General features: G+C 43.1%; 1 protein-coding gene across 1 annotated transcript in view; it reads right to left on the bottom strand.

The window, feature by feature from the left end:
- Positions 1 to 19,441, bottom strand: part of ccdc17 (coiled-coil domain containing 17) — a 52,079-nt gene that overhangs the window by 15,774 nt on the left and 16,864 nt on the right. The window contains exons 7-10 of the mRNA XM_033027818.1: positions 16,332 to 16,459; positions 16,083 to 16,205; positions 4,717 to 4,940; positions 907 to 992 (exon numbers count right to left, since the gene is read on the bottom strand). Coding sequence (XP_032883709.1) covers positions 907 to 992; positions 4,717 to 4,940; positions 16,083 to 16,205; positions 16,332 to 16,459 — 561 coding nt within the window. The remainder of the gene's footprint in view (positions 1 to 906; positions 993 to 4,716; positions 4,941 to 16,082; positions 16,206 to 16,331; positions 16,460 to 19,441) is intronic.

The following is a 19,441-nucleotide window of genomic DNA, read 5'->3' as shown; positions in this document are numbered from 1 at the left end:
GAGTCTGCCTACAGGGATGAAGTCCAAAAACTGACCGTCTGGTGTACCAAAAACAACCTGGTACTAAACCCATCAAAGACAAAAGAACTTGTCGTTGACTTCAGGAGGAAGAGGAGAGAGGAACCTGCTCCCTTATACATCAAAGGAGACATGGTGGAGAGAGTCAACGACTTTAGGTTCCTGGGAATAAACATCTCCCAGGACCTCAAATGGCAAATGAACACCGTCACTATCTTGAAGAAGTCTCATCAGCGGCTGTATTTCCTGAGGTCTCTACGGAGAGCTAACGTCTCACAGCCGCTGCTGCTGTCCTTCTATCGATGCGCCGTGGAAAGTATCCTCACCTATGGAATCCTGGTGTGGTTTGCCAGCTGTACTGTGGCTGAGAGGAGGGCGCTGCAGGGAATTATAAAAACTGCGCAGCGCATTACAAACGCTAACCTGCCCTCCTTGGATGACATATACAAGGCCCGATGCTTGCGCAGGGCCATAAATATCAAGAAGGACACATCCCACCCTGCCAACCACCTTTTTACTCTGCTACCCTCGGGGAGGCGACTCAGGTCTCTGCAGGCTCGCACCGGTAGACTAAAAAATAGTTTCTACCCATGTGCAGTAAAAGAGCTTAACTCCAACAGTGAACACTGGGAAGCAAGAAGTAACTTCGAGGAATACCGCTAAATTCTTTTAAACTCTTTTAAAAATGTATCTATTATTTTACTATTAACTGTACATATGTGTATTGGTTGTTGTGTTGTATTTCTTTTAACGGAGGAGAAGCAAATGGAATTTCGTTGCTCAGTTTTGTGCAATGACAATAAACATATTCAATTCTATTCTATTCTATTCTATTCTATTCTATAGCTGACAAACACATTCAGTTGCTTATAATCTATAAGTACTTACACTGGATCATAGGGTGCAGGCCCCAATGCATCTGGGGGCTCCAGTAAATGTTTGGCAATCAGTGGTGTCTGAGGTCTTGCATTGCCCTGTAAAATAGTTAACCAGCAAATATTAAGGCTTTTGGGAATGCTATTAATGATTCAGGAATGTTCAAAGTGTGGAACACCCACACCGAAGCACAAGCACATTCTCACTTTTGGACATCAAACACCAGTATCAACATTTTATCATGTAAACTTGAAGATTGATTGAATTGGTTGAAGACCGATTTGATCGTGTCCCATGATGAAATCAGCCGTAATCCCAAATTTACCAATTAGTGTACCATTGTGACTTATTTTAACGTATGTTTCTATGTCCTATCTGTGGAGGAAAATTATCAAGTCCACTAAAATGTAAAGAGGAAAATACATGCCAGAGGAGAAGGGATACATTTTGAAGTAGCTTTGACTGGTGGTGGAAAAGGATAACCGCTACTGACAAGGAAAACTATTATCTTCATTCAAAGAATACTTGGGATGTATATTTCAATATTGTTTTAAAATGGGGTGTTTCCTGCCACCCATCTGGATTGAATTTGAACTGATTTGTGGTACCAAATCCAGTGGAGCCCAGATACAAGGTACATTTCAAGAACAAAATGCATATGCTGGCGATGAGACACAGGATCATGACAAAATTGCCCTTCTATGTGTTGTAGATCAGTGACTCATAACATGAGTCATACTTTGTAGCTAAACATACTAGTTTAACAGAAAGCCTCCCTACCTTTCTCTCTCACTTTTTAGAGTAACGTACTAAGATGAAGTCACCTATGCTGAAACATAAATAAAGTCTTTAGATCTGAATCACGGTGTGTGACTTTGGTTATTCCAACAGCCAGTGGCGGACTGGGTCTAATAATATTGGTTGCCAGGAGACAAAGGGTGCCCACTTCATCTGGGGCCCACTTGCCATCGGGCAAGTTGACACCCTGGCCAGTCCGCCACTGCCAACAGCAGAAGCTCAACATGGTGTCAGAAGTGGGATGTGAACCCACGCCTCCAATCAGACTTGTGACGCTTCACAACACGGACTAGGCGCAGCATGTCTTCAAAATGACGGTAGAGGCAATAAGCCTGTTGCCTATGCCTCACCCACTATGACTGACACAGAACGAGGATATGCCCAAATTGAGAAAGAGCTGTTGGCGGTTGTTTTCGCCTGCAAGAAATTTAACGACTTTATCTTTGGACAAACGGTCACAATTGAAACTGACCACCAACCTCTGATCAGCATCTTTAACAAACCGATTCATGCCTCTCCAGGGCGCCTACAGCGGATGTTGCTGCAACTTCAAAAATATGACATTGTTCTGATCTACAAATGTGGTGAGGAAATGCACCTGGCTGACACTCTCTCACGTGCACCGTGGAAGACCTGCGAAGGTCTGCCCATGTCGGATAATGACATTGGCGTAATGACTGTGTCTTTTATTCCCTCGTCCTGTATGGAGGATTTGGTTGCCCACACTGTTGCTGACAGTACTTTACGGTCGCTCGCCTCCGTCATTAAGCGCAGCTGGCCAGACAAACACTACGATGTTCCGCTGCCAGTTCGGCCTTTCTTTGCCGTCCGTGATGTGCTAGTGCTGCTGGATGGCATTATTTTAAAAGGACACAAGGCTGTGGTCCCTGCTTCGCTGCACAGCAAGTATTTTAACGCTGTCCTGCAGGGCCCCCAGGCGCTGAAGCTACCCGTCCTACAGGCAAGAAACATGTTTTATTGGCCTGGCAGTAAAATGCCGAATGCATCGCCGTCCTGTGCCATGTGCAACAGCTTGGCACCACATCAACAAAAGCAACCACATCTTTCACATCTGGTTCCTGCACTCCTGTGGTCTACAGTGGCAACTGACATATTTGAGTGGCATGGCAAGCAGTACCTGGTACTCGTCGATTCGTATTCAGGATGGTTTGACATTGATTTTCTTAGCAGCCCCACTTTTTGCGGGGTGGTTTCGAAGCTTGCACACCATTTTTCAGTCCACGGAGCTCCGGGCATACTGTTATCTGATAACGGCAGTCAATTTACCAGCCAACACTTCAAGGAATTTGCTACACGCTGGAATTTTCGCCACATTACCAGCAGCCCTGAATATCCACAGTCAAATGGACTAGCTGAGCAGGCTGTCAAGAGTGCCAAACAGCTGATGTAACGTTCGTACAGAGCTAATTCCGACGTGTTCCTGGATCTACTCAACTTACGCTACATCTCCCGCGACCCCATTTTGGGTTCACCCGCTCAACGTTTATTGTCAAGGCAGACCCGATCCACGGTGCCTGTGGCGGATCAGGCATTGATCCCACAGGTGGTTCCACCATCGGAAGTCCAGTCCAGGTTACAACAAATGCGTGACATTCAAAAACAGTGGTATGACAAAACAAGTAGGCCACTGCCACCATTGACCAAGGGGCAGGTGGTTCGTTTGCAGACTGATAAATGCCATGACAGTATCAGTGTAATATCAGGACCTGGTTCTGAGCCAAGCTCATATCTGGTCAGTGCCTATGGCGGCACCTACAGACGTAACAGACAACAAATCCTGCCTGTGAATGAGTCAGGTCCACCACCATACTAATCCAATCGTACAAGTGTACTTCCATCCGTGTCCACCGGCATTAATCCGCCTACACCAGCACAACAACCCACTTCTGCAACGGCTGCTTTGCCAGTGGCGACGCCCCCTCTGCCTGCACTAGTCTCCTGTTTCATCACCGGGAATGCTGGTTCAGTCTCCCTCACCTGTGAAGCCACCCACTCTGTCCCCAGTGGGGAAAAACGGAGATGGTCTTTATAGCACACGTGCTGGTCGTGTTTGCAAGCCCACCGTGAAGTACCCGGGCTATGTTTGACTTTCCTACAGCTTATTATCAATTGCTATGCATGCCTTATTTAGTCAATGGTTTTGTACTGACATTTAATTATTTAAGAGGGAGGATGTAGATCAGTGACTCATGTTATGAGTCATACTTCGTAGCTACGCCTACTAGTTTAACAGAAAGCCTCCCTGCCTTTCTCTCTCACTTTTTAGAGTAACGTGCTAAGATGAAGTTACCTATGCTGTAACGTTAATAAAGTCTTTGGATCTTAATCACGGTGTGTGAATTTGGTTATTCCAACAGCAGAAGCTCAACAGTGAATAAACATGTTTACAAGGTTACATCAGCTTTTATAATAAGGTAAAATAATAAATTAAATCAATGTGCAATTGATGAGGAACTGTTAAAAAAAATCAACATACACAATTGCAATAAATGGAGTATAAAGCGAATATTTGATCCCCATTAAGCAATTCCTAAATAAATAAATGTATTTAAACTACAGCTACCCTTTTACACACATCTACTGATTCTATCAGAAATATCACCCAAGGCATAGTGGATAGTGCACCTGATAGAATTGCTGCCTCGCAACGCTAGAGACCCGGGTTCAATCCTCAGCTTGGGTGCTGTCTGTGTGGAGTTTGTACGTTCCTTCTGAGACCACGTAGGTTTTCTCCAGGAGCTATTGTTCCCCCTCCCCGCCCACCACATTCCAAAGATGTGCAGGTTTGTAGGTAAAGTGGTCTTTGTAAACTGCCCTTAATGTGTAGGGAGTGGATGAGACAGTAGGATAACATAGAACTAGAACGATCGGTGGTCGGTTTGTAGTTGATGAGCCGAATGGCCTGTTTTCACACTGAATCTTTAAACTAAAAGGTGAAACCTTAAATCTTTTACTGCAAAAATAACTAGTTTTATAACTGGCACAGAAAAAAAATGTACTTACCACGTGAGGCAACCAAGTGTGTTGGTTCAGACCAAGTTGTGGAGGTGGGGGAGGGGGTGGGGGTGGGGGAGGGGGACGAGGCAAGCGAGCAGGCTGTGGCTGAGGTGAGCTCAAACCTCTTCGCATTTTGTGCGTTTCACTTTTTAGCATCTCAATTTCTCCTTGCAGGTCACTCATCTTGTTTACGTGCTCACGCTGCATCTCCTGTATTTCCTTTTCCAAATCTATATAAAATAAAATCAGAAGATTCCTTCACTTTTATAATCACGCAGAATGCCATTATCTGCAGTGAATTTTCTATAATTCAAACTTGCATTTAGACTTTAGAGATACAGATGTGGAAACAGGCCAACCGAGTCCGGGCTGACCTATGATTATCCCATACATTAACACTATACACACAAGGGATAACCCTACAAACCTGTACGTCTTTGGAGCCTGGGAGGGAAACTGAACACTCGGAGAAAACCCACTCGGTCACAGGAAGAATGTACAAAATCTGTACAGACAGCACCCATAGTGAGGATTGAATCTGGGTCTCTATAGGGCAGCAAGTAAACCGCGGCCTCACTGTGTCGACCTATTTCAATTGTTTCGCTCATGTGCAAACACTTTGTAGCACTTTACACAATATTGGATTACAACCATGCCCCATCAGAGACAAAAGGAATATGGCCATTTCTTAGCTTCTGAGATTTTCGGATATTATCTATTTATAGTGAAAATAATCTCCACAAGTATATATTCACTTTGGATATCCAATACCAGCATCAACATTCTGCATGTCAATTTTAGGACTGGTTTGATAGGATTGAGAACCTTCACTCTAAACTACCACTTAGAGCACCACTGTGATTTTTTTTTTTTTTTCATATGTTACTATTATCCATTTGTGATGGGTAAACAAGTCAACAGCAATACAAAGGAGAGAAAACTAATTATTGGAGAATGGATACCTCTGAAAATAGTTTCATGCAGCGGTGGATGAAGATCAAAATTACTTGCAAGTTTTACCATAATATCTGCCACTGCCCAGAAATGAGCCTCAGAAATACAGTTCATCCCATCAGAAAAAAAAAAAGATTTAAACATTTTATTGAAGTTAGCCCATTTTTGCAATTGCAGGGATGAGCGGAACTAGTTGTGAGAGACATTCAGGGCAGCACAGTGCAGCAGATGGTAGAACAGCTACTTCACACCGTCAGAGACCCGCTTTGAATCCTGACCTCAGGTGGCGTGTGTGGTTTGTATGTTCCCCCGAAAACTGCATGGGATTCCTCCGGGTGCTCCAGTTTCCTCCCACATCTCAAAGATATGTGGATTTGTAGATTAATTGGCCAATGTAAAATGCCCTTAGTGTGTGCGGATCGGATGCAAAAGTGGGAGATCAGAACTAGTATGAATGGATGATTAATGGTCAGCCGAATTACCCATTCGCCCATCACTCAGTGGGTCGAAGGGCCTGTTTCCATGCAGTACCTTTCAATTAAGAAGCTTATTCAGGCATAACTGGCAAGATGTGATGCTCTACAAAGAACGTCCAGCCAGAGTACAATTAACTGTAAACCTCTTTTAAAGGACGGCAAAAGGTACGGTGTGAAATTGGCCCCCTTTTGTGAGAATCAATTTTATAATTACACCGTTGCCAAGTATTAATGGACTGTGTCAGTTTGTGGCTTTCATTTCGGTGGTGCAGTGTAAATTTTACACTTTCAACTAATTTAATGTTAAATTAATAATTCAGTGCTAATCTTATATGTGCAATACCACAGGAGTTCAAGTCCAAGAGCAGTTTTGCCATTGATAAAAGCCATGAATAAATGCTGAAGGGCATAAGGATGCAGCAACATTAGATTATAAATGTATCCCTGAACTTGTCTCGACGCGAAAAGCCACACATTCCTTCGCTCCAGTGATGCTGCCTGTCCCGCTGAGTTACTGCAGCATTTTGTGTCTACCTTTGTTTTATATAATACTTTATGTCGTCCAAATTCAGATTTGGACGACAGAAATAAGAATAAATGCTGGAAATATTTAGCAGGTCAGACAGCATCGGTGAAGTGAAATAATTAAAACTCCAGCTCCATAAACCAACTCTTTGCTTCTGGACTGGATGGATTTGGGAAGTGTGTTTGCATTATTATTTCCAGTATTTCTCGTGGTCAGTTTGTGTTAACCGTCCAGCATTTATTCATTTGACAATGCAAGTAATCAGACATCTCATTCGTCACATTCATCTCATCTAATTAGTCACGACACATGCATACTTTACTGAGGAAAGACCACATTCAAATTTGGAAGTCGGCTTATTTTCTTTCCAGCATCTCTGACCTCTCTCATTACCTGACTACTCCTTTAATTTTCTCTCTCGGGTATTTAATCATCGTAATTCTTTTTCTAACACATCACTGCTCCTTAGCATTACAATCCTCAGATTGAATTATTCCCTGTTTGAGCGGTGACCTGCTATACTGGGTCTCATACAGAGGCTAGGAAGAGATAAGACTTTTTAACCTTCCATCATAGAAACATAGAAAATAGGTGCAGGAGTTGGTCATTCGGCCCTTCGAGCCTGCACCGCCATTCAATATGATCATGGCTGATCATCCAACTAACATCACAGCTAGGAGGTGCCTGGTGGAGAGTCGCTGTGATGGATGTTCATGTTAAGTGGTGTTAATTGTGTGTTTTGTTGCTTTTTTAACTGTTATGACTGCATGGTAATGAAATTTTGTTCAAACTTGTTTTGAATGACAAATAAAGAAATTCTAATACTAATTCTAATTAGTTTTATAGGTCTGCAAAGGCTTTACTGAGCACGATCTTTCCTGACCTTGCCACTGTTGATGTCGAGAGGGGATGGGTTCTCCTGTACTCTCCCCAATCTGATTCCACCTTCACACATCCCACTCTCTCGGTTCATGCCCATGGTTTGCATTTCCACCCCTGAGCTTCCTTTTCATTCAGCCATGGAGCGATACAATATGGAAACAGGCCCTTCAGCCCAGCTCATCCATGTAGTCCAAGATGCCTAACCAAGCTTGTCTCACTTGCCTCACGTGGCCTATAATTGCTCCAAATACATGTACAAAATCATGAGAGGAATAGATCGGGTAGATGTATAGCGTCTCTTGCCCAGAGTAGGGGAATTGAGGACCAGAGGACATAGGTTCAAGGTGAAACAGAAAGGATTTACTAGGAAACTGAGGGGTAACTTTTTCACACAAATGGTTGTGGGTGTATGGAACAAACTGCCAGAGGAGGTAGTTGGGACTGAGACTATCCCATCGCTTAAGAAACAGTTAGACAGGTACATGGATAGGACAGGTTTGGAGGGATATGGACCAAGCACAGGCAAGTGGGACTAATGTAGCTGGGACATTGTTGGGCGGTGTGGGCCGAAGGGCCTGTTTCCACACTGGATCACTCTATGACTATGGCTCTAAACCCTTCCTAACCATGTACGTATCCAAGTGTCTTTTATATGTCATAAATCGCCTCTCACTTCCTCTTGAATGCTTTCCCCTCTCACCTTAAACCTATGCCCTCTCGCTTTAAACTTGCTAACACTGGAAAAAAGATTGTGGGTGTTTACCTTATCTATGCCTCACATGATTTTATAAACCCCTACATGGTCTCCTCTCAGTCTCCTACGCTCCAGAGGACAAACTAACCAGCTTTTCCAATCACTTCTTATCACTCAAACCCTCCAGAATCATAACAGCCTCATAAATCTTTTTTGCACACTTTCCAGTTTAATGACATCTTTCCTCTAGCTGGGTGAACAGAACTGTGCACAGTACTCCAAGACTCTTAATAAAACCGTATTTGTAGATTGATCAATACCTCCTCCAAATAGGTCTGTCATTTTTTTATTAGACCATTTTCTGCTTTGTAATCATTTTATACATGAAAATTGTACAACAATCAGAATGGCATCAAATAATTCAAATTCTCTGATGCAATCACCAAACTGATTTGGTGATCATTTTATTTTTAAACCAATGCTGGAAAGTTATCAGGAATATATTTTAGTCACTGGTAGAAAGCAATTACTAGTGAAAGCAAGGGTCAATACATTTTGGAAACAGAAAGTTTGTCTTAAAACACTCCTTAAAATGGGTTTCAGAAGATAAAAATAGCACCGAGGAGATCAGGGTTAAACAGCTGGTGACTAATCTAATTGGAAGTCTTGTTGATGTTATGACTCATTCCCCCACCTAGCTGATTTGCTAGACAGATTATCTGTCCTTGAAATGGGTTTAGAGAATGCTACGAAACCAAGAAATCAGAGTGACAAATTTGCTGCTTTAAAAAAAATAACAGAATGTAAACAAGGCTGAAATAAAGATGAGTGCTGCAATGAAAAAAATTACTGCAATTCTGACAGCTGCTCACATTTTGAGCAGCAGGGGAGTTTGAAGGGGTTAGAAAATGTTGAATTTGGCCTCAAATGACATTTATTTGGAAGTATATTTGCCATTTCCCCTCCAAAAAAAAATGTTTATGCAATGAGCTGCAGGAACTGATGTTAGATATTCTGAACTACAAATGACAATTTATGTGAGAAGAATGTTAATGAAAATTTTTAATGTGCACATGGATGTTAAATGTGGAGTTTTTCCTGAGAGATCAGACCCCTCTGCATTAAGCAGCAATTGGGCATAATTTAATTTGGTATAAAAAATTCCAGAACAGTTCTACAAAAGACATACAATGGCCAGATATACAATAACTATTACCTTTATTTATAAGTTTATTTCCTTCCTCTCACTTGCTCATGTTGAAGGCTACATGGGTGAAAAGTTGCAAGGCATTAGCTGCTCTTTGTCAACAGTGCAGCAGTCCAAAGAAGGACTAAAGTTGAGCAAAGGAAAAGGGTGCCTACATTTGGATAGTGTGAATAAGCTAAGAAGTATCTGTTGCCAGAGCCTACAATGCATGTTGCCATCTTGAGGGCTGCTATGGAGAGATGATTGTCCACTGCTTTGCAGAGCATAGATTTGTGGAGAGGGTCTGGAGAAGGATGCAAAGGCCTATGTCACATTTCATCCCAAACAGTCGCGTAAAGGGCCTGTCCCACTTGCATGCGATTGCATGCGTTTGGCGCGACCAAACGGAAGCGGAGTTCGCGCTAAGTTCACGCGTGACGTAATTTGCGTCATACTTACCAATCAGCTGGGCAGGAGGCGGGCCGACTGAATTTGGGTGTCGCACGGCATCGGACGGTGACGTCATCACGCAAAGCCACGCCGGGTGGTGACGTCATTGCGCAACACCATGGGCTAGGCGACGCCGTCAAGACGCTGCTTACGGCGTCAAGACGCATTATCCGATGAGAACTGTCGAGGACGTCGCTGCACAGATTGGGCGCGCAACAATATTTTCTGTCCTTGACGCAAAAAGTTTGTTTTGGCAGATACCACTAGATGACGAGTCATCAAACCTGACCATATTTTGCCACACCGTTTGGCAGATTTAAATTTCTCAGGATGCCATTCGGCATCAACTCGAAGCGAAGTCTTTCAAAGAAACATGGAACAGCTGTTCCAAGGACTCCCGTGTGCGTCATCGTGGATGACATCCTGGTTTATGGCAAAGACACAGCAGAGCATGACAACAACCTAAAGCTTGTTATGGACCGGGCATGTGAGATCAACCTGAAATTCAACCCTAATAAATGCAAGTTCAGGGTTCCAGAGGTCACATATGTTGGACACGTTTTCACTTCTGATGGCCTTAAGCTCGACCCGAAGAAGACTGCTGCCATCACAGAAATGCCAGCCCCCACCGACGTGTTAAGCCTACAACGCTTCCTGGTTATGGTGAACTATCTGGGAAAGTTTATACCGAACCTCAGCGAACTAAGTTCGCCACTGAGACAACTCACTCGGAAGGACACTGCCTGGACCTGGTTCCAGCAGCATCAACAAGCATTTGACTCTTTAAAGTCCAAGCTGGCCAGCGCTCCCACCTTGACGTTCTTCGACCTGAAGCATCCTGTCACAGTAACCTGCGATGCCTCACGATACGGGCTGGGCGCAGCCTGCCTTCAAACGTCTGCCGATGGGACTGTTCTACCTGTATCTTATGCCTCCCGCACCATGACGGACACCGAACAGCGCTATGTGCTGATCGAGAAAGAGCTGCTAGCCGTAGTCTTCGCTTGTTCATAATTCAAGGACTTCATCTTTGGGAATACTTTCACAGTGGAAACAGAGCACCAACCACTTGAAACCATCCTTAATAAACCTATTCAAGCAGCTCCGGCACGACTGCAGCATATGATGATGCAGCTCCAACGGTTCAACTTCAAAATCGTTTACAAGAAAGGTAAAGACATGCTCGTTGCTGACACTCTGTCTCGCGCACCACGTGCATCCAGTGAACGACACCCCTATGAACGGGACGAGTTTACGTTTCTCATGATCGACTTCATTCCCACGGAACGCTTGCGCCGCCTAGCCTAATCACAAGAGACCGGCCAGACAGTCAATCCAGCACACCACTGGAGGTGCAGCCGTTCTTCCACGATGAGCTGGTAATACAGGACGGTGTCATAGTTAAGGCCCACAATGTCGTGATCCTTTCATCCTTACAAGACGAATATTACAAAGAGGCACACAATGGTCACCCAGGTACCGATGCCACATTGGCCCACGCACAGAACATGTTCTACTGGCCTGGCATGGCCAAGTTCATACGGGACAAGACAGCTTCCTGTCCCACCTGCAACAGTTTGGCGCCACACCAACAGAAACAGCCTCTGCTACAACAACCCCCACCAGCACTGCCTTGGACGTCGGTGGCGGCAGACATTTTCGAATGTCACGGTAAACATTATCTAGTCCTGGTCGACTCCTACTCGAACTCGTTCGAACTTGATTCACTGCCCTCTATCACATCAGAAATGGGATTCAAAGTAACATTAGCAAATTTGCAGATGACACAAAGCTGGGTGGCAGTGTGAACTGTGAGGAGGATGCTATGAGAATGCAGGGTGACTTGGACAGGTTGGGGGAGTGGGCGGATGCATGGCAGACGACGTTTAATGTGGAGAAATGTGAGGTTATCCACTTGGTGGTAGCAAAAACAGGAAAGCAGATTACTATCTAAATGGTGTCAAGTTGGGAAAAGGGGAAGTACAGCGGGATCTGGGGGTCCTTGTTCATCAGTCTATGAATGTAAGCATGCAGGTACAGCAGGCAGTGAAGAAAGCGAATGGCATGTTGGCCTTTATAATAAGAGGAGTCGAGTATAGGAGCCAAGAGGTCCTACTGCAGTTGTACAGAGCCCTAGTGAGACCACACCTGGAGTATTGTGTGCAGTTTTGGTTCCCGTAATTTGAGGAAGGACATTCTTGCTATTGAGGGAGTGCAGCGTAGGTTTACAAGGTTAATTCCAGGGATGGCGGGACTGTCATATGCTGAGAGAATGGAGCAGCTGGGCTTGTACACTCTGGAGTTTAGAAGGATGAGAGGATATCTTATTGAAACATATAAGATTGTTAAGGGTTTGGATACGCTGGAGGCAGGAAACATGTTCCCGATGTTGGGTGAGTCCAGAACCAGGGGCCACAGTTAAAGAATAAGTGATAAGCCATTTAGAACGGAGACGAGGAAACACTTTTTCTCACAGAGAGTTGTGAGTGTGTGGAATTCTCTGCCTCAGAGGGCGGTGGAGGCAGGTTCTCTGGATGCTTTCAAGAGAGAGCTGGATAGGGCTCTTAAATATAGCAGAGTCAGGGGATATGGAGAAAAGGCAGGAATGGGATATTGATTGGGGATGATCAGCCATGATCACATTGAATGGCGATGCTGGCTCGAAGGGCCGAATGGCCTACTCCTGCACCTATTGTCTATTGTCATTCAAAAGCTACAGAGCCACTTTTCCACATTCGGCACACCTGTCCGTCTGCAAACTGACAACAGAAGACAATTTAACAGCCACGCATTCAAACACTTTGCCAACCGATGGAACTTCCACCATGTCACAAGCAGCCCCGAATACCTTCAAAGTAATGGGCTCGCTGAACGGGCCGTCAAGGAGCGCAAAACAACTAATGGAACGCGCCCACCTGGCCAAGTCCGATGTGTATCAAGACCTCTTAAACCTCAGAAACATCGCTAGAGACGGGGTCCTGGGCTCACAAGCCCAATGCCTGATGTCCAGAACAACGAGACCACCGATACCAATCGCCCAGCAGAAGCTGGTGCCACAGGTGCTGAAGCCAGCCGCGGTCCAGAAGCGCATCCAGGAGAAACACAACATCCAGAAACGATCATATGACGTCCAGCAAACTGCTGAAACTGCTGCTGCGGGGCCATGTCGTCTGCTTGCAAACTACTTTGGGACAGTCCCGTCTAGGTTGCGTTGTTGGCCTGTCTAAGCAACCCCGCACCTGCCCTGTACGACGGAGCCACCAACACTTGCTGTCTGTAAAGGAACCACGTCCTCCACCAGCCGATCCCTTTGCTCCACCTTTATTGTTCCAGCTGTCTGCTGATGCTGCCACCACTAGTCCCTGCATGTCCTGTTCTCCGCCGCGACCGGCGGCTCTGTGTAACAACAACACTACCTCTCCCCGCATACTTTCCCTATCGGTCGCCTCAAGTGTCCCCAGCAGCTTTCTCACTTCTGGGTTCACTGCCTCCCTCCCCCACTAACTTTTCTGGCGCGGCGGGAGAGGGGTTGGTCCGTACGCATTCGGGCCGCATTAGTAGACCGCCTGACAGACACGGCAAGTATGTTTAAATTCGAGAATCGCATATGTGTTTAACTATATTCGCTCTTTACGGGGAAGGATGTAGATTGGTTATTGCATATGAACCAATCATAGTAGAAATAGCATCACTAACCCCACCTTACTGTATGCTTTATATTAACACCCACTTCCTACACAAGCGGTAATGATGAACTAGCAACTAACAACCTGCTGTACCGCTATATTAAGTGTATCAATTAAAGATGACTTTAAACTCCAGACTGTGTCATATACTTATTTACAGCTTGCTTGTTTCAGAGCATGAAAATCTCATCCCGTAATGACATCAAATAAAATTACATAGGACGTAATTTACGTTCAGTGAGCGAAGAGGAAGACCCGTTTCAGAACGATATATTAAATAGATGGTTACAGTTGTTTGAGGTGATTGCTTGGCTCTTTTGTGAGAAATGGATTTATGGAATGATTGGTCTTTTCTCATTCCATTCTTTCTTAGGTCATTTTTAAATTTTTCTATTGAATATTGACTTATTAACAACAGACAATTTATCCTATTCCAAAATACTTTATTAAATATTTCTAAGAATTACAATTAACAGGAGATGAATCGATTATTACAATTTTTTCACTCACACAAACACAAATGATAATATGGATATATTTCTTATTGGTTTAAATTAGATTCATTTTGATATTTAAGCACTGAAAAATATTGTAATTATAAAACATTTTACAATAGCTACAACTCAATGCACAGCACATGCACAGACCAACAAGCAGGAACAAGCAAGAATATTCAATTCTTTGAAGGACTCGGGTGCAATTATATTTCAGTAATGCAAAATAGATTTTCCAAAAATATATTGAGATGCATGTATATAATAAATCTAGCAAACATATGTATACAATATACTTACATTTACTTAAAATACATTTTCAACGAGTACAGTGCATTCGGGTACTATGATTATATCATAATTAATCTTTGTCAAAAATTGCTAATACTGGCCATTAAAAGCTTCTATAATAATCTGACATTTTTTCAGCTAACATTTATCTTCAGATATACTGTATACCTTTGAAGGCACAGCAACAGACCTTCATTTGCAATTTTTTCTATGTCCCATCTTTAAAAACACCTGGCTTTTATTTTGCTTCTCCTTTGGTTCACTTCTATTCATCCTTCAGCCTACCAGCTTTCACCCACTCTACCACAACCACAACAGATGCACAACCTGTTATTTCACCCGCAAGGGCATGGGTAAAGTAAATGCTCACTTTTGTTCTTGGGTAGATGATTCTACAACTAGAGGGGATAGGCTTGAGATGAGAAGGGAATATTTAAGAGGGACATCAGGGGCAAATATTTCACTCAGACGGCAGTCCGTCTCTGGAATGAACTGCCAGAAGAAGTAATCTAAGCAGATACAATTACGTTTTTTAAGAGACATTTGGACAAATATATGGATGGGAAAGGTTTAGAGGGATATGGGCCAAATGCGACTAGCCCAGCTTGCAAACCTGGATGGATAAGCTGTGCCAAAATGCCGGTTTCCATACTGTACAGCATTATGATGATATAATTCTGTGTTTTAAGACAGTGTATGATATGTTTGGTTGAGGTATTGTGTATAGAGTCAGGAAGTCATGCTGTAGCTTTATAAAACTTTGGGTTTGGCTGCATTTGGAATAATGTGGTGCAGTGCTGTTCACCCCATTTCAGGAAGGAAGTGGAGGCTTTGGAGTGGGTGCAGAAGAGGTTTACCTGGATGCTGTCTGGATTAGAAGGTATTAGTTATATGGAAAGGTTGGACAAACTTGAATTGTTTTCTCTGGGCCGTCAGAGGCTGACTGGAAACCTAATAGAAGTTTCTAAAAGTATGATAAGTTTAGACGGGATAGACAGTTAAAACCTTTTTCTCAGGTGAAAATGCTAAATATTAGACGGCACAACTATAAGGTCAAGGATAAGGTCAATCCTCTGCCATGATTGGTGTTGGAAGCTGATTCAAGAGAGGTATTTAAGAAGCTTTTGGATAGGCACATAGATATGCAGAGAATGAAGGGATATAGAGCGAATGCAGGCAGAAGTGGTTATTTTAATTTGGCATTTTATTTGGCAACGATACCCTGGGCCAAAGGGACTGTTCGTGTGCTACATTCTCTGTTCTCCCTTAAGATACCTGTGACCTTTAAGTATCCTTCTCAAAACTTGAAACGGATGGATTTCCTGCACATCTACATGCATCATTCATTGTGGTGGCAGACAGCAAAGAATATCTCTATATCACTCGCAGGTAGTGTCAACAAATTAAAATCCCAAGCTGCAATCACCTTCGACTCCGAGTCCTTTAACTTCTGTCACCCTGACGATCCAGAATTAGTGTCAAACTCAAATTATTTCAGCAGGACCCTTCCAACTAGAAAGATTTTACAATTAATCTTTGATTTTACAATTAATCTTTTTAACAAATGTCATCAATCATATCAAATTAATTTTAATGAAGATTGGAAATTTAATAGGAATTTTACTCATAATTGCTTTATTTCAAAATAGCAGATTGTTCCTCCACTGTTACTCAAGTACATTAAGTTATTCATGTAGTATGCATAAGCCCATTTCTGACAGTCCAAGACCTACCATCAACAGGCTTCCTCCTTTCCCTTTGGAACTTTAGTTTCAGTATTTCATCTTCCAGGAGCTGGTTCTCAAGTTCCACAGCCAGGAGCTCAGCATCCAGTGATTTATGAGGTGGCTCGTGTTCTGTATTGAAGAATGCAACAGTTACTGTTAGGCAGCAGGACAATAATAATTTCTACTGCAACATGAATTATTCCAAAAATAAAATGTTGTTTTAGATTTCTATAAATTTGGTGTATCTTTACAGACTTTTCTTTCTCTCTTTTGGTTGACGAATGGACTTCTCCAGATGTTGAGCCTCTGCCTGAAGACCACTCATCTGGGCAAGGATAGCAGGATCATTCCCACCATTCTGAATGTAGATTAGTTTCAGTGCTCTGAAAAAGAAAGAAACTATGATTCGGGCATTTGCTAAGTCTCCACTTTTAACCCTCCACTAAGATATCTTCATTTGTACTGAAGTCCACAGGAATATCAGCCTCTGAATACTTGGTCACCAAGTAAATATAAAACCTAATGAAAAGTATATATGAAGACACACACTAAACATCTAATTTTCTCTTGCCACAGAAACTGAACGATCAGCCGTCATTCAGCACTTCATTTTTTAATTTTTTAATGTTGAGAGTCAAATTCAAATTAAGTGGATCATAACATTTCACAAGATAGCTATTGAATCCTTCAAACCCTGAACTCAATGAAGCACCACCTATTTTGCTCCATTTACCTAACTGCCCATATGTTATTCAATTTCCCTTTGAATAGTGTGTAAGAAGGAACTGTAGATGCTGGTTTAAACCGAAGATAAACACAAAAAAGCTGGAGTAACTCAGCGGGAGAGAAGGAATGGGTCACGTTTCGGGTCGAGACCCTTCTTCAGACTGGTTAGGGATCAGAGAAACGAGAGATATAGGCGGTGATGTGGAGGGATAAAGAACAACGAATGAAAGATATGCAAAAAAGTAACGATGATAAAGGAAAAAGGCCATTGTTAGCTGTTTGTAGGATGAAAACGAGAAGCTAGTGCGACTTGGGTGGGGGAGGGATAGAGAGAGAGGGAATGCCGGGGCTACCTGGAGTGAGAGAAATCAATATTCATACCACTGGGCTGTAAGCTGCCCAAGCAAAATATGAGATGTGGTCCTCCAATTGTCTATCCCTTTGAATAGTCATCCATTTTACAGTAAAAGTCCAATAATCCAACATCCAAACAGTTGAAACATCTGGTACTCTGGCACCTGGCTTACTCAATGCTGAATGTGAGCTGGGAAATTGGAGTGCAGGCAGTGCAGGTGCCCAGAGCTGTGGTCTGGAGTGCAGCCAGGGTTGAGGTCCAGTTCTCCAGGGGCTAGGAACACGAGTAGGTTTGTGACTGGAGCAAGGGGTCCAGAGTACTTGTTTATTTTCTGCACTATTTAAACCAACGAGGTTCACTGTACAATTTATTAAAAAAAAAATTAAATATAAGTGTCTTTTGCAATTACTAGGAGTTAGAACTGTACCGCATGGAAACAGTATGGTCCACCTTGTCCATGCCTATCATGTTGGCATTCTGGGCTAGTCCGTCCCACTTGCCTACATTTGGCCCATATCAATCTAAACACTTCCCATCTATCCAAATGTCTTAAAAATCGCTTTAAAATTGGCCTCCATAAAATTGTGCCTAATGTGTAGAGAGTAGAGAGTGGAAGAGAAAGTGGGATAAAATATAGAACTAGTGAACTGTGCAAGTGATCGATGATCGGCATGGGCTTGGTGGGCCAAAGGGCTTATTTTGCATGCTGTTTCCCCATTCTAAAGTAATACCAATGTTCATCCCTCCCACTTTTTATCCTCATTGCCAACTGCTGTGGGCATGTAATAATCTACATGATTGATTCTTCATTGGCTTGCAAGGTCATGCCCTTGTCATACATTGATTACCAGGTGCACCATTCTTACCATGTTTTCTTCATTTTATACTTGTATATTTGTCCAGCGCATTGGCTCCAAAGAAAAGTTTTGGCTTCGATAATTCTATTGGCCCGGGCTTATCAGTCTAAACTGCCCTTTCCCAGACAGGAGTAGTTTTTGATACAGTACAAGACCAAACAATCCAAGGTTCTTGCTTATGAATCTTCCACAGCTGTATTATAGTTAGAATTTTTATTTCTCTGTTTAACCATTTGTGTCACGGAGGTTAATTCCACAGATGGTAAATTAAGATGTACCAAGTTCTCAATAGGACACATGTTACTTTCAGTATTGGCCTCCTTTTGCTTTTTTGATAGCGTGTTCCTTCGACAAGGTAACGGAGTCACATAGCCATACAGCACAGCAACAAGCCCTTCAGCCCAACTTGCCCATGCCGACCAAGGTGCCGCATTCACAGAAGTCCCACCTGCCAGTGTTTCGCCCATAACCCTCTAAACCTTTCCTATCCATGCACCTGTCAAAAAGTCTTTTAAATGTTGTTATAGCAACATCAGCTATCTCAGCAGCTTGTTCCATAAACCCACCACACTCCGTGTGAAAAGGTTTCCCTTGAGGTTTCTAAGTCTTCTGGTTCTTGATTCTGGTTCTTGATAAGGGCTGATAAGAGAAATGCAAATATGGTGGTGTATATGGAATTAGGAAAAACATTTAATAAACTCATGAATAAGAGGCAGTGGCAACATAGGTAGGAAAAAGATCATGTGACAGAATATAAGAGTGGCAGTGAACAGTTGTCTGTCAGTCTGGAAGGAGGTGCATGGCTTTACTTCCTCGGGGACGGTACCAAGACTGTTCTTCATATAATAACCAATACTTCAGAACACAATTTCCAAACATGCAGTTGACAAAGTTTGAACATGTAGTGAAGTCTAGGAAGATCTTAATAGATTTCAAGAGGAATTAGGCTGGAGAAAAGGTAAGCAGAAAATATTTAAAGTGCAAAATCGTACACTTTGATAGAAATGGACCTTCTACAAGCAATTCAAGGGGGTGCAATATGTGGGGCGGCACAATGGCATAGTGGTAGAGTTTCTGCCTTGCAGTACTAGAGACCCGAGTTCGATCCTGACTACGGGTGCTATCTGTACATTCATACGTTCTCCCTGTGACCTCGTGGATTTTCTCTGAGTGTTCCAGTTTCCTCCCACTCCAAAGTGTGTAGAATAGTGTTAGTATACAGGGTGATCGCTGGTCGGCACAGACTCAACGGGCAGAAAGGCCTGTTTTCGCGCTGTATCTCTAAAGTCTAAAGTAAAATACAAGGACACTAATAAAAGAGAAATGGGAATAAGTGCACAGAAATAGTTGAAATTGGCAGCATATTGTAGGTAGCGAAAGTGATTTGAAAAGCATATGAAATCCTGTGCTATATAAACAGGCACAGA

The sequence above is a fragment of the Amblyraja radiata genome, chromosome 10 (assembly GCF_010909765.2).
Source record: "Amblyraja radiata isolate CabotCenter1 chromosome 10, sAmbRad1.1.pri, whole genome shotgun sequence".
NCBI lineage: Eukaryota > Metazoa > Chordata > Chondrichthyes > Rajiformes > Rajidae > Amblyraja > Amblyraja radiata.
Note: the sequence above shows the minus strand (reverse complement) of the source record. Positions and strands in the feature narration are given on the sequence as shown.